The 18,898-nt window shown below is 44.4% G+C and overlaps 1 protein-coding gene across 9 annotated transcripts in view; it reads left to right on the top strand.

Annotated features, from left to right (window-relative positions):
* The window catches only part of DAB1 (DAB adaptor protein 1), a 1,339,715-nt gene that overhangs the window by 1,305,867 nt on the left and 14,950 nt on the right, over window positions 1-18,898 (top strand). For 7 of the 9 annotated variants that reach the window (XM_059885133.1, XM_059885131.1, XM_024990124.2 and 4 more), the window contains 5 exons: window positions 2,041-2,103; window positions 4,341-4,449; window positions 12,915-13,463; window positions 17,056-17,183; window positions 17,539-17,649. In XM_059885133.1, the coding sequence (XP_059741116.1) occupies window positions 2,041-2,103; window positions 4,341-4,449; window positions 12,915-13,463; window positions 17,056-17,183; window positions 17,539-17,634 (945 nt within the window). In that variant the 3' untranslated portion in view covers window positions 17,635-17,649. The remainder of the gene's footprint in view (window positions 1-2,040; window positions 2,104-4,340; window positions 4,450-12,914; window positions 13,464-17,055; window positions 17,184-17,538; window positions 17,650-18,898) is intronic. The other 2 variants (XM_059885132.1, XM_024990126.2) reach the window with 1 other exon arrangement.

Raw genomic sequence — 18,898 nt, forward strand, 5'->3', positions numbered from 1 at the left:
TTCAGTCACTCAGTCATGTCCAACTCTTTGTGACCCCCATGGACTGCAGCGTGCCAGGCTTCCCTGTCCATCACCGACTCCCAAAGTTTACTCAAATTCATGTCCATTGAGTCAGTGATGCCATCCAACCATCTCATCCTCTGTCATCCCCTTCTCCTCCCACCTTCAATCTTTGCCAGCATCGGGGTCTTTTCACATCAGGTGACCAAAGTATTAGAGTTTCAGCTTCAACATCAGTCCTTCCAATGAATATTCAGGACTGATTTCCTTTAGGACTGACTGGTTGGGTCTCCTTGCAGTCCAAGGGACTCGCAAGAGTCTTTTCCAACACCATAGTTCAAAAGCATCAATTCTTCGGCACCCAGATTTCTTTATAGTCCAACTCTCATATCCATACATGACTACTGGAAAGACCATAGCCTTGACTAGATGGTCCTTTGTTGGCAAAGTAATGTCTCTGCTTTTTAATATTATGTCTAGGTTGGTCATAACTTTTCTTCCAAGGAGTAAGCATCTTTTAATTTCATGGCTGCAGTCACCATCTTCAGTGATTTTGGAGCCCCCCAAAATTATGTAGTTAGGAAAGAAATTAATATGTATAGGGCCCTACTGTGTGCCAGGAACCATTTATTCAATCTGAAACCTGAAGAAGGATTGAAAGTGAGTTTATCAGGCTAAGGTGCTTGCTTTTCAGCAAAAAAAAAAAAACAAAAAAAAGATAATCTTTTGTGCCTTTTTCACCAAGCTTACCCAAACTTCAGAGTCCTTCTAGTAATATAATCAATAAATCTCCAAAGGAGATATTACCATCTCTAATGTCCAGGTAAGAGAAAAGTGGCCCCGAGGAGCTGCAGAGATTATCAGTGGTAGAAGATGCAACCCCAGGGATGGAACTCTTCCTGGGCCTAGAGTTCCCAAGTTTGTCAGTAGCGGAGAATATTCCTTTCTTCGTATGAATCTCGGTGTCCCACTTTGCCTAGTTAAAACAAATTTCTAGGGCAGGAGTCCTGTCTGCCAGGACAGACTGTCCCAGTGGTGTTTTTCAGTCCCCTGATTAGAAACTGTTACTTAAAATCTGAAGATGAGGAGAAAGGTTTTTTGTTTTTGTTTTTTTGCGGTGGGCAAATTTGCACAAAACACATGATTATATACTTTAAGTCAGGCTATTTGACTCCTGGCCATAGACCTCTTGCAGACTCTGAAGCTGGAAGTGTATACTGATTAATTTCTGAGTATATCTTAAAGGGCTTCTCCCACTGCTCTGGCTGGCCTTGCTCAGACACTGAGGGATGATGGATGGGAATACAGTTGATATAGTATCCACAGAGATAGAGCTCCTCGGAGTGATTAATCGTGTATATACTGGGTTGTTTTTGATACCCTTCCTAGTATTAAATGATACATTTTCTCCTCCTCCAACTGTATTTTTTATCTTGAAGATGGATTCTTTCGAGGACTGTCATTTGACTGCCTGCTCTTCATGCAGAAAATTCAAGTCCTGGCCTAGGTGGTCTTGAGGTGACCTCTGTGAAACTCAGTTTATTCATCTGTAAAAATGGGGATGACAGTTCATACCTTTCAGGGTCAGTGATATGTACTGAGAAGTGGCCGTGAAGTGGTGACTTGCTATACTTGGTACAGGAAAAGCACTTTGTAACATGCGGATATACTCAGGAAAGAGAAGCAAATGATAAAGTTACCTCTTGCCTTTGTCTCCTGGAGAAGAGAGACAGTGCTGACATTGGATGGTAAATATGTGTGAAATGGTATTATTATTGCTTATGCAAGGTGGCTAAGCCCAGATCTGCTTGACTAAGCCCAGATAAACAGCCAGGCACACTGAAACAATAACTGATTCTGGCTGCATCTGAGTTGCTGTCTTTGGGATCAAGCAGTATCGTAATGACCAACTGGGTTTATTGTTTATACAGTCATGATGAAAAAGGGAAATGCATGTCCTCAAATCATACTGTTTTTAAAGCATTGCCCAGCAGCATCAGCTCCCCTTGTGGTTACATCATTATCTTTTTGTCTTTTCAGGCTGTGACCCAATTAGAACTTTTTGGGGACATGTCCACCCCTCCTGATATAACCTCTCCCCCTGTAAGTATGCACTGTGCTTGGAGCCCTGCATCTCTTTCCTTTCCTTCTTCAGTTTCATGGTGACAAATATATGGACTTTGGGTAAAATGAAGCTGCTGGTGGATTTCAACTCAGACTCTTCCAGCTGTGTGATTTGGGCATATTAACTAGCAATTCTAAATGTCAATTTCCTCTGCTTTTTTTTTAAAAAAAAAAAAAAAGGAATTATGATGCATGCTCTGTTTTGAGAAATAAATGAGATCATGCATCAGCAGTTACAGACTCTGACCGGGGTGCTTGCCATTTTGCTGGGCAGTGGAAAGAGACAGGAGCAGCGTGTGGTCCTTGCCTGCAAGCAGTACAAGGTCCACCTGGGAATATGGGTGAGAAGCTCCACGAGGCAGCAGATGAGATGAGACATTTGTCATCTCCTACCCAGAACCCGCACAGCCAGGTGGTCAACCCAGTAAAGGAAGCCTCTTCTCACCCAGACCTTTCAGCTGTCTCCTGTCTTATTCCCTTCTTTCCTTCCTTTCTTCCTCTTTTCATTTCCTCCTCCCTTCCCACTTGCTTGCCGGCTTCCCTGAGCTTCTCAGGAAGCTTTGGATTCCCAACTCTAGTTTCAGCCATGCTATCTCAGTTATTGCTTGCACTAGGGCAGAGTTCGCAGGGAGCCGAAGCAAAATAAAATCCCAGTGCTTTGAGAATGGGAGGCATTCAGAGGCAACCCAGCAGCCACGGCAAAGAGCCAAGCTAGCCCCTCCAGCTCCTGCCCAGTCCACTCCCCGGAAGTGGGCAGAGAGCAGTCAGCCACAGCTGCACCCGCTGAAGCTGCTGGGAGGGGGCGGCCCCTCTGGGGACCACACGTTTAGCGCAAACCCAGGGATGGTGCTACAGTTCATTGGCAAGCTGCGCCTCCCAGAGAAAAGGCTGTAACCTCACTGAGGACAGATGGCAGGAGAGCCTGCTGCCCACAGCTGCCGCCAGGGAATCTGAACACAGTTGCCCTGCTTCCAACACCTGGTACCCAGAGCAGCCGTGAAGGAGGGGCCAGCAGCTCCTATCTCCAGGGATGCTGGTTGGTTCTAGTAAGGCTTTCTCTCCCACCTTCCAGGGAAGGCAGCTGCATTTCTGAACCATGGGGCCATAGAGCTAGAAAGGTCTGGAGTGATCTTCTAGCCTTATTTAGCACCTTCATTTTACAGATGAACACACTGAGTTCCAGACAGGGCATGTGACTCACCCAAGGTCACACTGGAAGAAAGCAAACAGCATTGATTATGGTCTAACGTGCTTAATGCAGCAGCTCATGGCTGTGTTTCTGGCCCTGAACCTGAGTGCCATCCAAATGGGTATTTAATAATCCTCAGAACAATGCTATGCCTCCTGCAAGCTGCTAATCTAAAAATGGCCTTGTCTAATTGCCATGGTTTCAGGATTAATTGCTTGCCCCAATCTATTCCAAGGGGAAAGAGATAAAGATATTATGTCATCAAATATGCATACTCTGTAGGCAAAAGGTTTCTGGAAAGGCATGGACCTTAAAGAAACAAGTACTCAAGTTTTGATTTCAGTAGCCCTCACCTTATCCACCACGTAATGGAGCAGACATTTCTGAAATTCCAGCATGGGCCAGGATCTAGAGTTGGCAGCTACTCTAGCATCATTTTTATCATCTTCTTGAGAACATTTGCTTCTTTTTGCAAGTGAAGGTTCAGGCAGGATTCTTCTGGGAGGCACAAGGACCCAAGGGTCTCTGTTCCACTTGCTAATCTTTATTTATTTAGTCAACGCCTGTTTACTGACCATGTATTCAGTGACAGCCTTGAGCTGGGTGCACAGTAGGTCTTGAGTGAGTGTATGTCAGTTTGAATTAACTTCTAAAGGATGAAAGCCAGATATTATGGGATAATATGAGGGCCCAAAGACAACCCCAGAGGGTATGGGCTCAACCTAAAGAGTCATGATGCTGGCCGGTGTTAGCTGAGCACCTGTTCTGTGCTTCAGCATAGTACTAAGTGATTTAAATGCATGATCTCATTGAAGCCTCTCAGCAGCTCTGGAGATAGGTATTGATTTTCTCATTTCATGCTCTGTATACATAGCAGCTCATGGTCTGCAATTCACAAAAAGTGGCCAGGACCAGGGCTTGCTTCTGCAGCACCTCCCCGCTTAACTTCTGGGCCTGCTGCCTCCCACGCTGGTCAGCGATAAGGCTCTCCCAGGAGCCTCACACCCTCCGCCTCTCTGTCTGACAGACTCCTGCAACTCCAGGTGATGCCTTTATCCCGTCTTCATCTCAGACACTTCCGGCGAGTGCAGACGTGTGTGGTTCTCTACCTTTTGGCACTGCTGCTGTACCCTCAGGTAAGCCCCTTCCACTTCCTCCCACCTCCGTCCACCAAGAGAAGGAAAAGGCTGACTGAACCAGCTGCCAGGTTATGCCAGACACCTCTGGGATGACCATTCTCTCCCTGTGACTCTTCAGGTGACGCTGAGAAGCCGCCAGGGCAGGGAGTAGTATGCTCACCGAGCTCTGGTATGCGGGAGGCTGGAAACCAGTCATGTCTTGAACCTGAAAGGTCAAGATTCCAGATGTATAGCTTTGGGGAGCTCAGTGCGCACACAGCTGTGTGAATCCGTGCAAATCCTGATTGACACTGTCAGCTCAGTTGGATGTGGGAAAGGTGCGGGTGGGGAAGGGGCAGCTATGCTCCACCGACCTCTTGAGATCTCAGTGATAGAAGGGGTGGAGGCCCAGGGAAGGGGAGGTTCCCCATGCAAAGAGGAACACTTAGGAGTTCTGCTGACAGTGAACAGTGAACTGCAATGGGGCTTAGTGACTTAGAGAGTATTTGTTCTGTTTTCCAAATATTCTTTTACAACAGGGTAAAAATACATATAGCAACAGTGTTACAGGTGCACATCGGTGGGGTCTGAGGCATCTTGTTTCCATGGCATTAGGCAGTCCATGAAGTCAGCCCATTCTACTTGGACATGGCCAAAGGTGGTGTTTTGCTGTTGGTTTTGTTCAGTCATACCTGTCTCTTTGTGACCCCATGGACTGCAGTATGCCCGGCTTCCCTGTCCTTCACTACCTCCCAGAATTTGCTCAAATTCACGCCCATTGAGTCAGAGATAAGTGGTGTTACTTATGCTGTTTGCACACCGGGGTTCTTAAAGACTTTTTTTTCCTTAACTACATATTTGAAATATGTGGCGTTATCTTTTTCTACTTTATTTATATAAAGGATGGAGTTGGTATGTTTTAAAATATCAATTTCTTGCATTTTTCTATAAATAACTACTTTTAATTATATAGTGTTAGAAACAAATTCTTGCCACCAGATATAAACCTTATTGTTACTTAAAGTAAAATTAAAATTTCATACTCTGTTCTGAAATAGTTATTCCTCCTGAGCTGAAGGATCACTTCTAGAAGCAACAGAGGTTGGTAGCTAATATGTCTAACTCACAGTTGAAAATCTATAGGTAGCCTAGAAATGTCTTTAATTACTAAGCTTCCCAATCAAAGCTGTTTCACCCAAACCTATAATGGAACAGTGGCAATAGTTTTCCTTACCTGAACTGGATATTGAAATGTCCTTGGGAGTAACGGAATCTGTTGTTTTAAGTAAGAATAATAGTTCTCCATCAGAGCTGTCAGCCTTGCATTCAGAATAACCATGCTTTGTCCCATTTGATTCGTGAAGATATACTGGGACAGAGGATGGGACCTCTAGGCACCAAATTTACTCATTTTCAGGCATGTTTATGCCATAAATTTTCACTGAGTATGCACTGTGGGCCAGGTCCTATTCGAGGTGTCTGGGGTGGGTCAGTGACTGCAATAGACACAGACCCCTGGCCGCAGAGAGCTTACTTTCAAGTGCGGAGAAGGACAACATGAAAATGAGTAACTTATCATAATCTGTTAGGAATAGTGGATGAGTGGTACGAACAGAAGGAAATGTGGAGCAGGGCAGGTGTGAATGGAGGTGATGGTCAGGAGGAGGGGCTCATGCAAACATGTGATATGAGCCAGGAATGTGTCAGGGTCAAGAGTACTCCCAGTGGCCCCTCCCAGCCTCCACCCCCTTTCTCTGTAAGCAAGAGGGGCTGGATTCAGGTCTGGCCCTTACACTTGACTAAAATGCCTGAGGACCTGCCTGTACTCTGGGCCCTCTGCCCAGCCGGGGCCCGGTTATGGCTTTAAAGAACTCTATTTTACAACTTACCACTTGATCAGCCATGTTGCACACTGTGGACAAACCACTCCACCCATTCAGATTCTGTTTCTTTAGCTGCTTAAAAAAATGATAGATTACCTCCAAGATTTCAGTTTTTACAATGTAAGTCTAAAATTGATTTCAGTTAGCATATTTTTGCTTTCTTACTCTACTTAAGCTCTGCCAAGAAACAAAACTGGGCTTCAGGTAGTGTTAAACTGTCTGCCTTCTTCTTCCTTTAACTGGCCTTAAAAATCTCTGCAGCTGTTGAATCTCCATCTCGCTGTCCCTAATTGCCCTGCCAGCGACAGGGAGGTGGGAAATGACCTGGGGTGTGTAGTGCAGTGAACAGGCTGAGTTTGAGCCCTGGCTCAGCCATTTATCTATAAGCTTTAGACTCCTGGGAAAATTACTTAACCAGTCAGAGCCAGAGTTTCTTCATTTTTACAACTGAATTTAAAATAATACTTACCTTGCAACAATATCATGAGAATTAAATGAAATAAAATCCAGTGCTTCTGAAAAATGCTGGCATGTTGTAAATCCTTTGTGTAGAAAATGCTAGTATTATTATTACTCTGACATCTAAAGTAGAAGAAAATATGTCTTGTTTTTACCTTTTTTTTTTTCCTTTTCCTTCTTGGGATGCTCCCTTTAAAAAAAAATAGCATGTAATAAAGTTTAGGTTTTTGGCCTTCTGAGCACATGGCAGAGCTGGCCTGAAGGGCTGGAGAGTATATAAATACAGACCCTTCTACTAACCAGCTGGGTGACACTCAGCTATATAATTTCAGAGCCTCAGGGAACTTATCTGTAAAATGGGGATGATGATTCTACCTCATCGAGCTGTTCCTGAATTAATCACATGTAGTAAAACATTTAAAACAGTACCTGGCAGTATTTACATAAGTAAATACTCAGTAAAAGTTCTCTGCCCTACTCACCAGGGATCCTGACTCTTCTATCTGGATAGATACTCTGGGTAGCCACGTCAAACCTTCCACTCTGGAAGCTGTCAGTTCCTCGTATGCAGATTAAAGAGACATTTTTCAATATTTATCTATTTGGCAGTGCCAGATCTTATTTGTGGCAGGTGGGATTTAGTTCCCTGATTAGGGGTTAAACCCAGGTTCTCTGCATTGAGAGCATAGAGTCTTAGCCATTGGACCACCAGGAAGTCCCAATTCAAGAGCTAGTGATAACAGCCACCCCAGAGATTTGTTGAAGGATCAGCTTCACAAAAAAACGTGAGCTCCACTAGGGTAAGGATTTATTTTATTTTATTTTATTTATTTTTAATACTGTCTTGTTCTTCACTGAATCTCCAGAGACAGTGTTCGCCACCCAGGAGGACTACTTTTGAACAGATGCAGCAAGTGACATAATGTAGATGAGAGGTACCACGCAAGTTCTGTATATATGTGGGAGAAATCCTTCCGTTTTCAGTGTTTTCTTACCTTTTAGTCTGCCTTTTTTTTCCCCCTAAATAATGAGGGTATTCCCAGGTGCAGCATCTGCTTATAAATTGCAGTTTTCAACACTTTAAAAAATCTAACTGCAAGGCAGAGAGAGATTTATGATTGATCTGAGCTTCGTGGCATAAACAGATGCTCACTGGCACCTCCTTCCTCTGCTGTTGAACGTTAGCGAGTAAACAGTTCCTAGGCTGCTAAGTGGCCGCAGTGGCCGCCGCGCAGCGGCTTTCCATGTCTAATGCTAGTGCAGCCCTGCCACTGAGATGTCCCGTCAGGGACACACGATGCCACATGGCCAGAGAGCCTGAGCTCACAGGTCTGGGGAAACTGCCGGGACCCCCCCCCGGAAAAGCAAGTGAGACCTGCAAGTTCCCAAACATGATACCTAATTATCCTTGCTGTCTTTTTTTTTCTTTTGAATATTGTACTTTGGTCTGAAGCAGATGGCATGAAGCCAGGGAGACATGCTAACAGCTCTCTCCAGAAAAGTGTGTACAGCCCATCTGTTGGTTCCTTGTGGATAAAAGGGAAAAAAGGACAGGGGGGGAAAAGCCTGCCACCAGCAGTAGACTGACTGATCAGAGATCATAGCACGTATGGTTGCTGGAGTTGACTTGGACACTTAGAAAAATGCAGTGAGTGTATTCCACCGTGACTCACTCACCTCTATCCAGAGCCTTTCTCCAGCCTTAAGCATTTATGGAGCAGTGGACGTGTGCCCACGACTGTGCTGGACACAGATGGGGGAGGCAGAAAGAGATAAAAGGTTCCTACTCACAGGGGCTCTCCAGTCTAATGAGAGAAGACAAAATCACTGTGCAGTCACAACACTAACTTTTTACTGTGATGTGCACCACGAGAGAGATGAACATAAGGACCTGTGCCTGACCAGAGGAGAGCCACTGGGCGTAGAGGGCAGAGGTGATGCTGACCTGAGTCTCCAAGAGCGGAGGAGGGACAGTCATGTGAAGAAGTAGGGATGGGTTTCCATGCAGGTAGGCCAGCAGAGAAGAGGGAGCAGGTTGCAACTGCTGCAGGGAAGGGTGCCAATGAGAGCAAATGGGAAAAGGGGTGAAGAGGTGAAAAGGGGCTGACCCGTAGCCCCAAGATAAGCTAAGTTCTCTGGGCATCATTTTCTAGGTGATGAAGCACTGTACCGCTGACCCTTGAACAATAAAGGCCTGAATTGCACAGGTCTACTTATATGTGGATGTTTTTCAATAAATACTACAGGAGTACTATGTATGATCCAAGGTTGGTTGGTTCCATGGGTGCAGAACCAGGTACATGGAGGGTCAACTCTAAGTTACATGTGGATTTTCCATTGCTCAGGACTCAGTGCCCTTAACCTGAGCATTATTCAAGGGACAACCGTATTTGCATTTTAGAATATGGTGGCAGTGAGGAGGGTGGGATGGAAGCCAAGCATAAAAGTCTGACTGGAGACTGAAACCTTCCATCCATTTACCAAAATGGGCATCAGGGTTGGCATGGTAGGAAAATCCATGGGCAAGTCTTCATCCTGTCAGACTCAGTGCCCCTCTTTATGTTAAGGATCTATGATATCTCCTTTACTATCGTGAAATGAAATTATCAAGAATATAAAATATCTATACAGTTGTTCAAAAATCAATATAGGGTCTTAGCTGTAGTAGAAAGAAGAAATAAAAGCAAATTTATAATAAAAAGATATGTTTTTCCATTAGGAAATACCCAGGTGCCACCACACTGGCTTTCCTCATAGCTCAGTTGTTAAAGAATCTGCCTGCAATGCAGGAGACCTGGGTTTGATTCCTGGGTTGGGAAGATCCCCTGGAGAAGGAAATGGCAACCCACTCCAGTATTCTTGCCTAGAGAATCCCCATGGACAGAGGATGCTGGCAGGCTACAGTCCATGGGGTTGCAAGAGTCGGACATGACTTAGCGACTAAACCACCACCACCACCACCACCACCACACTAGAACACATACTAAGTGATCAGATGTGTGTACCTAAAGGCAACAATAGAACAGACCAACCAGAATAGGAATGTTAACGCTGTCTCCAATGCCATGAACAGGAACCACAATTTTCCAAGTTGTTGATCAACTCTTGACTATGTTCCAAAGAAACAAAGTATAATCTTCCCCAGTGTATGCATTTCTGAAAAATTAAGTGAATTAAAACTGTGCCAAGAAACTTTAAATTTCCACGTGATTCAAAGTACACACAAATTATCACAAATTGTTTGTCATGCACGTCATCTCCCATATTATAGGAGGTCTAGTATCAATGCTCTTGACCCTTAAATGTCAGTACTGCCCCCCACCCCACCAAGTTTTCCTGACAATCAAAACACACCCCAGGATTTTCTAATCATCCCCTAGGAGGCAGTAGAGCTCCCACCAGGAACCATTCAGATCAGATCAGATCAGTCGCTCAGTCGTGTCCGACTCTTTGCGACCCCATGGGAGGCACGCCAGGCCTCCCTGTCCATCACCAACTCCTGGAGTTCACTGAGACTCACGTCCATCAAGTCAGTGATGCCATCCAGCCATCTCATCCTCTATCGGCCCCTTCTCCTCCTGCCCCCAATCCCTCCCAGCATCAGAGTCTTTTCCAATGAGTCAACTCTTCGCATGAGCTGGCCAAAGTACTGGAGTTTCAGCTTTAGTATCATTCCTTCCAAAGAAATCCTAGGGCTGATCTCCTTCAGAATGGACTGGTTGGATCTCCTTGCAGTCCAAGGGACTCTCAGGAGTCTTCTCCAATACCACAGTTCAAAAGCGTCAATTGTTTGGCGCTCAGCCTTCTTCACAGTCCAACTCTCACATCCATACATGACCACAGGAAAAACCATATCCTTGACTAGATGAACCTTTGTTGGCAAAGTAATGTCTGTGCTCTTGAATATGCTATCTAGGTTGGTCATAACTTTCCTTCCAAGGAGTAAGTGTCTTACCCATCAAAGTCAATGGGAAAATTAGAAAAACGAAGTTGCAGAATTCTTTGTTGTTACATTGAAGTCATTGTATTATTCTGTGACAGGCAACATAAGCAAGCTGTCAGCACCAAGCCTCTTCACCTTTTGCTACAGAGAGATATAATGATTTTAAAAGAAGCACAAGTGATACTTTATACCATAATAACAGAAACAATATAATTTCCACTTATTAAGTGCTCACAACGTGTTAGGTATAGTATTAGGTGCTTCACAAAATCCCTGCAGGGTCGATATCATTATCTTCATTTTAGGGATAAGGTGATTGGTGCTCAGAGAGGAAAAGTAGAGTGTCAGTATGTGTCTCATTTCCTTGCACTAGGACCAAGGTGATCTGATAAGGGTATTGTCTATTTTGTTTGTTGCCACTCCTGCCTCGTTCCATAAAAGTATTGAACAAATTAATTAGCAGGAAGCCTGTGTTTCTGTATCCACCCTTCTGGAGCCTCCTCTCACCTTGTAAGGAAATGGACTGGCTTTGAAAGTTGGCTGCATCTCTTATGAATCAGTTGAAGGGCAGGTGGATCTGGGGCTAGCGCATGGGTGAGGCAGCCCACGTGTCATTTCTCTGGGTTCACCAGAGTCATCAATGCAACCCAGGTCATTTTGGAAGCTGCTAGGAAACCACACATCCACCCTCTTTTTTCCTGGTCCTACCGTTCTGTACCTGCAAATTCCTTCTGGTGGCCATAAAAATGCTTATTCTGAGAGATCAGTCTTCATCCTCTAATCTGCCTACACTGGCCGTCTGTCTCCTGGGCTTGATTGCACCCTGAGAAGGGCGGGAACCCCTGGAAGGACATGGGAGTCTCCTCCAGGCCCACAGTAAGCTAAAATATCTGATGGTTGGACTAACTTTATGGACTCTGCTAAGATCAGAAGTCAGTCTTGGCCATCTGGGCGAGGTAGTAGGGAGCAGTGGAGAGAATGCTGGTTCTGGGGACAGATAGCCTCAGTTCAGACCCTGATTTCAGCTTAATGTCCACTGTGTGACCCTGTGCGAATTACTTTTCCTCTCTGAGCACCAATCACCTTCTCCCTAAAATGGAGATAATGATACCTGCAGGGATTTTGTGAAGATGTGAAGCACCTAATGCTATACCTAACATGTTGTAAGCACTTAATAAGTGGAAATTGTGTTGATTCTGTTATTATGGTATAGAGCATCACTGTACTTCTTTTAAAATGATTATATCTCACTGTAGCAAAAAATTATGGTAACGTAAGTGAGTACCCTCCCTGGAGTTTTGCAGTGACCCATCTGTGCCACGGTATGTGGTATTCCTAAATAGATTACTAAGCTACATTTTTTAATCTCTAAGATTGGTATAACAATAATATATAATAATACCTAGAACTACGTTTTATTGCCTGTTTTTTACATATCAAGGAAGGTGTTAAGTAATTTTATAGGCTGTGATTCAAATCATACTAATGGTTAACATTTACTCAATATTCATTTTATGTCAGCCACAGTTCTCTGTATCTTAAATGTATAATCTCAGTCTTTAACCCAATGAGGCAAAAGGTATTTTCTGCCCATTTTGCAGATAAGGAGAGGCTTAGAGACCTTCTTAAGCTCTCCCCAGATTCCACAGATAAGAAGTGGCAGTCTGAGTTTCAACCTTGGTCTCAATCATGTTGCACACGGTTTTGATGTGGAGAAGGAAGATGTAGCCCGATTTTACAACAAAGAGCTTGACTCTTAGCAGAAGCAATGGGGATGCCCTCATTCTAGCAAGAAGGGGAAGCAAGATTCAAACCCAGATGTGCCTGTTTCCAGCACTCTGCCCTTCCCACTGAGCACACTGGTTCCTGAGCTGTATGATGTCAGAAACCTTTAAGAATGATAAGACTGTAACTACTCTAAGAACTATACCATTATTATTGGTACCCCCAAATGCCTGCCTGGCTTGCTCCCTCACTGCATTCTAGTTTCTACTTACAAGTCATCTCCTTAGAGCAGTTTTCCTGATCACAACTGTAGAAGGCAGACCCCGGGAGAGCAGGGACTTCTGTTATACTCCCCTTTGCAACCTAGCACACAGCCTGAGACTGAGTAGTCACTTGATACCTTTCTGCCAATCACTTGACTCCCTGAATGCTTCTTGTCCAGGGCTCCTGACTCTTCTTTTTCACGCCTGCAGGTTATGTTGCTATGGGCGCCGTCCTCCCATCCTTCTGGGGCCAGCAGCCCCTTGTCCAACAGCAGATCGCCATGGGTGCTCAGCCGCCAGTCGCTCAGGTGATGCCGGGGGCTCAGCCCATCGCATGGGGCCAGCCGGGTCTCTTCCCTGCCGCTCAGCAGCCCTGGCCCGCTGTGGCCGGGCAGTTTCCGCCAGCCGCCTTCATGCCCACACAAACTGTTATGCCTTTGCCAGCTGCCATGTTCCAAGGTCCCCTCACTCCCCTTGCAACCATCCCAGCCACGGGTGACTCCGCCAGGTCAAGTCCACAGACCGACAAGCCCAGGCAGAAAATGGGAAAAGAAATGTTTAAGGATTTCCAGATGGCTCAGCCTCCACCTGTGCCCTCCCGCAAACCCGACCAGCCCTCCCTCACCTGCACCTCAGAGGCCTTCTCCAGTTACTTCAACAAAGTCGGGGTGGCACAGGATACGGATGACTGTGATGACTTTGACATCTCCCAGTTGAACTTGACACCTGTGACTTCTACCACGCCATCGACCAATTCACGTGAGTGTCCTTCTCTGGAGACATAAACCCCTGAGAACAACTGATGCCTTGTTTCTGCTGTCAGAGAAACCACCTCAGTTGCAGTCAACAGGCCTCTTTGTTTATATCACTACTATTACTACCACTAACAATAGCCTCCCATTATTAGATGCCAATTATATGTACCTTCTCCATGCTTTATATGTGTTATTTCCATACTCTAACAATGCTTATGGCAAGTTTTGTTAGACCTGTTTGACAGATAATGAAAATGAGATTCAAAGACAAAGAAAATAGACAGAAGGGTAGAACTGAATACAAGCCTGTTATTTTTCTAGCATGTCACCCGCTTTTTCTGTTTTTGTTCATTCGCTCCTTCGTGTGTTCATGTATGTATATCCCAGCTCTGATACATAGTTTTGGGTATGGTTTATTGAACTAAAACTGAATGGAGTACGTGCATTTAAATTTTTTTAGGAACAAGGATAAAAAAATTAGAAAATTAAGATCAGAAGAAAATGCAGGCCAGAGATAGAGCAGTTGTAAAGCCTCCCACAACAGGTAGAGTAGCAGCCAGAATGTGGCTCAAAGCTTCACGTAGTCAAAGGGAAAAACAAATTAGTGGTTGTAGCAGAACACTCTGGACTAGGAATCCAGAGAGCAGCTTGATTACGTCTTAGTTTTGTGCCAATGAGCAAGTCATTTTATTTCTTTGTGCCTCAGTTTCCTCAACTATCTCAGGCTAAGGATCATAAAAAGCATTCAGTGGTACAGGTACTAAAACATCACAACCCTTACAGAGTAGCAAGTATTTTTATCATCATTGTTATGGCACACCCAGTGGATTTACGCAGAGTCCTGGCCTGAGGTTCTAATCCTGCCTTCTCTACCCCAAGCTGTATCTTTGGGCAAGTGTGTGCTTCTTGTAACCTTCCTTGTGTCTTGGGTAGGATAAGTGAGCTGGCTTCGATAGCTGTGTGCCTTGTCCTGTCTGTGGCATTCCGTGATTCTCCCCCAACTCACCTTTCTACTGCCAGCCTCTGGCAAACCAATACCGTGCAGCCAAACAGAATCCAGATACACTGGGGTACACTGATGCCAGCTCGACACCAACCCAGGAAGGTGCCTGGTGATCCAGCCTGTGCCTTAACAGTTGATAAGGGGGAGGAAAAGGCTCATGGCACAGCGAGGTTGGCGTTTTCATTACTGTCAGATGATGCGGATCACTGCTTAGCAAATACCGTGAATTGTTAAAGAATTTAAGATGTTAACACAATTAGATAATGTCACTCCAGCCAGGTCCAGGATGCTGCTCTGAAAATGAACCTCTTCTATGGGTATAAAGAGCCTACTTCTTCTCAGGCCGTATGATCTACATGGTGGGGGCATCTCTATTTACTCCAACTCACAGGGTTTCAATGAAGAATCATGAATTTAAAAAAAATGAAACGCTGAAGAAATGACAACCATGCATAAATAAGCAAGCATCTTTTGAAAGCAAATGTCTCTCTTTCAGGGGGCTGGTGTGCTAGCTACATATAAAAGAGGGAAGTGTAAATTCTCTGAGGACAGGGAATATGTCTTAGTCATCCTCGTGTCGCTACACTTTTTTTGATGCTCCTGTGGTATCTGGCACATGGAGGTATTTTGGAAGGTTGTAGAGAATGAAGGAAAATGAACAAAACAAAAGCCACTTAGTAACTCCTGTGTTTCAGAGCAGGGCTTGGTATCCTCGGCACTACTGAGACTTGGGGCCAGATAATTCTTCATTGTGGGTGGTTGTCCTGTGGATTGCAGATGTTTAGCAGCATCCTTGGCATCTACCCACTGGATGCCCAGTAGTCACATCCTCTTCCCCTAGCCTTGATGACAAAAAATGACTCTTGATAATGCCAAATGTCCCTTTGGGAGTAAAACTGTCCCAGATTGAGAACTACTGTTTTAGAGTATACAGGTATTCTATAAAACCTTCTAAAGGTTAAACACTTACATAAACAAACAGTTTTGCATCCCACTGATTACATCCAGTAAGTATGAGCAGTATACCTCTCAGTATTGATGGCTTGGTCAGATTCTCAGCCTTTAGTATAAAACCACATCAAAGTCACTTTGGAATCCAATTTCACTAATAAATATTAAGTGTGTGCTGCATATCAAGGTGTTTCACATAAACTATCTCTTTAAACCTACTTCCTTTTAATTAAAAAGAATCCTGTGTTTTAAAGAAAATGAGTGCAGCCGATCTTTATATCCTCTGTCCGTCAGCATCACCTTTCAGATGTTTTGGGTGGAGAAGAACCAAAAGTGATCCTCAGATAGAAACAGAAAAGCGCAGTGGGGCTGAGCAGTATCAGGTTTGTGCTAACTCCCGGGGCTCCTGCTTCCTCACAGTTGTGTTAACTCTGAGAAAGGCACTTCATCGCTTTGAGTGGCAGTTTCTCCATCAGAAGAAGACAGCAGGTACAATAACACCTGCAGTGTTTATATTAGAGGGCGTGTTGAATGCAAAGTGCCCAGCCCCGTGTCCAGCTCACGGACACGCAGTAAATAACGTCATTCTAAAGACGTTCGAGTTACAGAAGCAACTCACTAAGTTTTATAATCACTCACTGTCTGATGAGCAGCCAGATTTGTAAATTCTGGGAAGTAATGGCAGGGAGACCTTATCAATGGCTTTTGAAGTTCAACTAGTAAATCAAGTCTCCTCCTCCTCCCCCTACCTTGGGGCTGAGCCAGTGAGGAGGATTTTCCATGCCAAGTTAGAAATTATGGAAAGGAAAGTGGTTTCCAGTGGCATATTTATTATAAACCTCTGGAATAAAGAAGACAAGGAAATTGTGGGAAGGTCAGGACAGAAAACGCAGATCCTTATGGAGTGAGGAAAAAAGCATCAGCTGTGAAGTTGCCTTCAGCCATGTCCATTTCCCCAGATCACTGAGACACTCTTCATTCACACAGGTTTATCAGACAACACCTTCGTGCCAGGATACAAAGCCTGTTTCCACCTCTTGCCAAGTCTGAGACCTTGAGCAATTTAGCAACCTTCACTGTCCTTATCTGTAAAATTGGAGAACCCCTACCTCAAAATGGCTTTATGAGGATCACAGATATTACCTGTGAAATTTGATGGCCTCTGATACATGGAAGGCATCCAATAAATGTCACACTGTCCTCATCTCTGTTTATTCTTCTTGAAATAATTGTATGAAATTAAGAAAGAGAAAGAAAGAAAACTATAGTCCAGTGGGTCTCAACATGAGTCTGTGGAAACATGGAGTTTCTGATTCAGCAGGTGTGTCGAGGGTAGGGTCCAAGAATGTGTATTACCAACAAGTCCCCAAATGTGACTGATGCTACCAGTCCAGGGAACATCCCTTGAGGACCATTGCCTCACCCATCCCTGTGGACCAGCTCCTCCTGACTGTCAGGTATGTGAGAGGACAGGATAAATAGAGAAGAGAGATTAAACTGTTCAACTGATTTGACTTGTGATGGGAAGAGGTGTCCTGGGATTTGACTCAAACATAACCAGATCCCTGGGATTTCCGGGGGGTAGAAACAGTTGCCTCTGGACACTTAGGATGTTTTCTCTTTTTGCATGGTCTCCATGTAGCTCCAACCCCAGCCCCTAGACAGAGCTCTCCATCCAAATCATCTGCATCCCATGCCAGTGATCCGACTGCCGATGACATCTTTGAAGAGGGCTTTGAGAGTCCCAGCAAAAGTGAAGAGCAAGAAGCTGTAAGTGACCAGTGTGTTCTGAGTTTTTTTTGTTTTTTTGTTTTTTCCATTTAAAACTGCTGTATCTAAAATGAACAATGCATGAGGACGCCTATGTAGAAAAGAATGCTGACTCAGACTCAGGTTCTAAGGGGTAACTAAAGGGGTTTTTTTATGTTCAAATGAGCAGCTGAAAACTGCTATCCTTTCATTACATTGTTGCAAATTCTCGCATTTGCAGAAGTGGCATCCTCTCAATGGAGTGCTGCCTTCTTTAAAATAATGGGTGATATGTGTGCATGAAAATGTACCCAGCTGTCTTATATTTTAAATTACTGAAAAGAAAAAAAAAAAGTGTTATCTTCTTGTGTTCTAGCCTGATGGGTCACAGGCCTCATCCAACAGTGATCCCTTTGGTGAGCCCAGTGGGGAGCCCAGTGGTGATAATATAAGTCCACAGGCCGGTAGCTAGATAGCACAGGTCTGGGTAGGTATCTGTCCTTTTGATCTCCCACCCTTAAGCCATTGCTCTCCCTTTTGCTTGTTCATTGCCTCTGAAGTCGCATCCCTGATGTTCGCACCATCATCCTGGCCTGAGCGTATCCCTGACGTTTGCATCATCTCGCCTTGCCTGGTGTCTGTTTTCCACCTTGTTTATCCTCATGGATGCATGACCTTTGACATGTATTGGGAGTAGGGGTAAAGGTGAGGAGTGGGGAATGGTCATACTATTTTATTACCGATATGTTCTGAGTTGGGGAGGGGTGGTGAGGCATGGTCAGAGCTGCTTTAATGTGGATTCAGTGTCTGAAAGCATCAACATTCTGAGATGCACACATTCTTTCTCAGTGAGATGTGGTCCAGATGCTTAGACCCCTTCAGCGGTGTGTCACAGAATTTGCCTACACTCCACAGATCTAAAAAAAAGAGAAAAAAAAAAAAATCACCAACCAAACACACTTCAAGAAGGCAGACTAAGAAACAAAACAATCAGTGCTTGAAATAAAATTGATAGAGATGTGAGATCGTGGTAGCCTGTTCTGTCTGGCCAAAAGAGGCCCTGCACCCTTTCTGACATGAAAGTGGAATTCAGAACTGTGAAAATGGAATTAAAAGACGTGTGGCATTCGCTTCTGAGGCTCTGCTGTTTGCACCTGTGTGACAGCCGGTGGTTTGCCACCAAACCACTTCAGACTCCATCAGCAGCAACTTCGAGAGAGGTGTACTTACATTTACTAGAAGTGGGTTTAGGCACTTGAATTTCAATACATCTGATTTGATGGAAAGAAAGAGGGGCTGATGAAGCCAACTTTCCCAGGAGACAGAAGTACCCGCTTGTTACCCAGACATGATTTCTAAGGTCACTCCTTGACAAATGTCTTCAATTTTCAGATGCTTTTCTAGTTTTCCATAAACGCCTAGGACCGCAAGGCCCTAACTGGCAGAGCTCCGTTTTTAGGCCTGAGTAGCATGGTCAGAACCATTAAAATGGTAAATAGTTTTCACTGTTCATAAATGGACTCTGAGGCTACCTTGGAATCAGTTGCCATTTGTGTATAAGTTATTTTGATGGTTATTGAAAGCTCATAGAGTATTTTCAAAGTGCGTTTTGTTCATAGATTTTATGATTAGAGAATCTCACATACCATACATTCTGCCACATTTCATTCACCTCAGTGCCGTATATAGCACACGAGAATACCATCGTGCCATGCAAACACCCGACTAAAAATGTA

This window comes from Bos taurus, chromosome 3 (assembly GCF_002263795.3).
Source record: "Bos taurus isolate L1 Dominette 01449 registration number 42190680 breed Hereford chromosome 3, ARS-UCD2.0, whole genome shotgun sequence".
NCBI lineage: Eukaryota > Metazoa > Chordata > Mammalia > Artiodactyla > Bovidae > Bos > Bos taurus.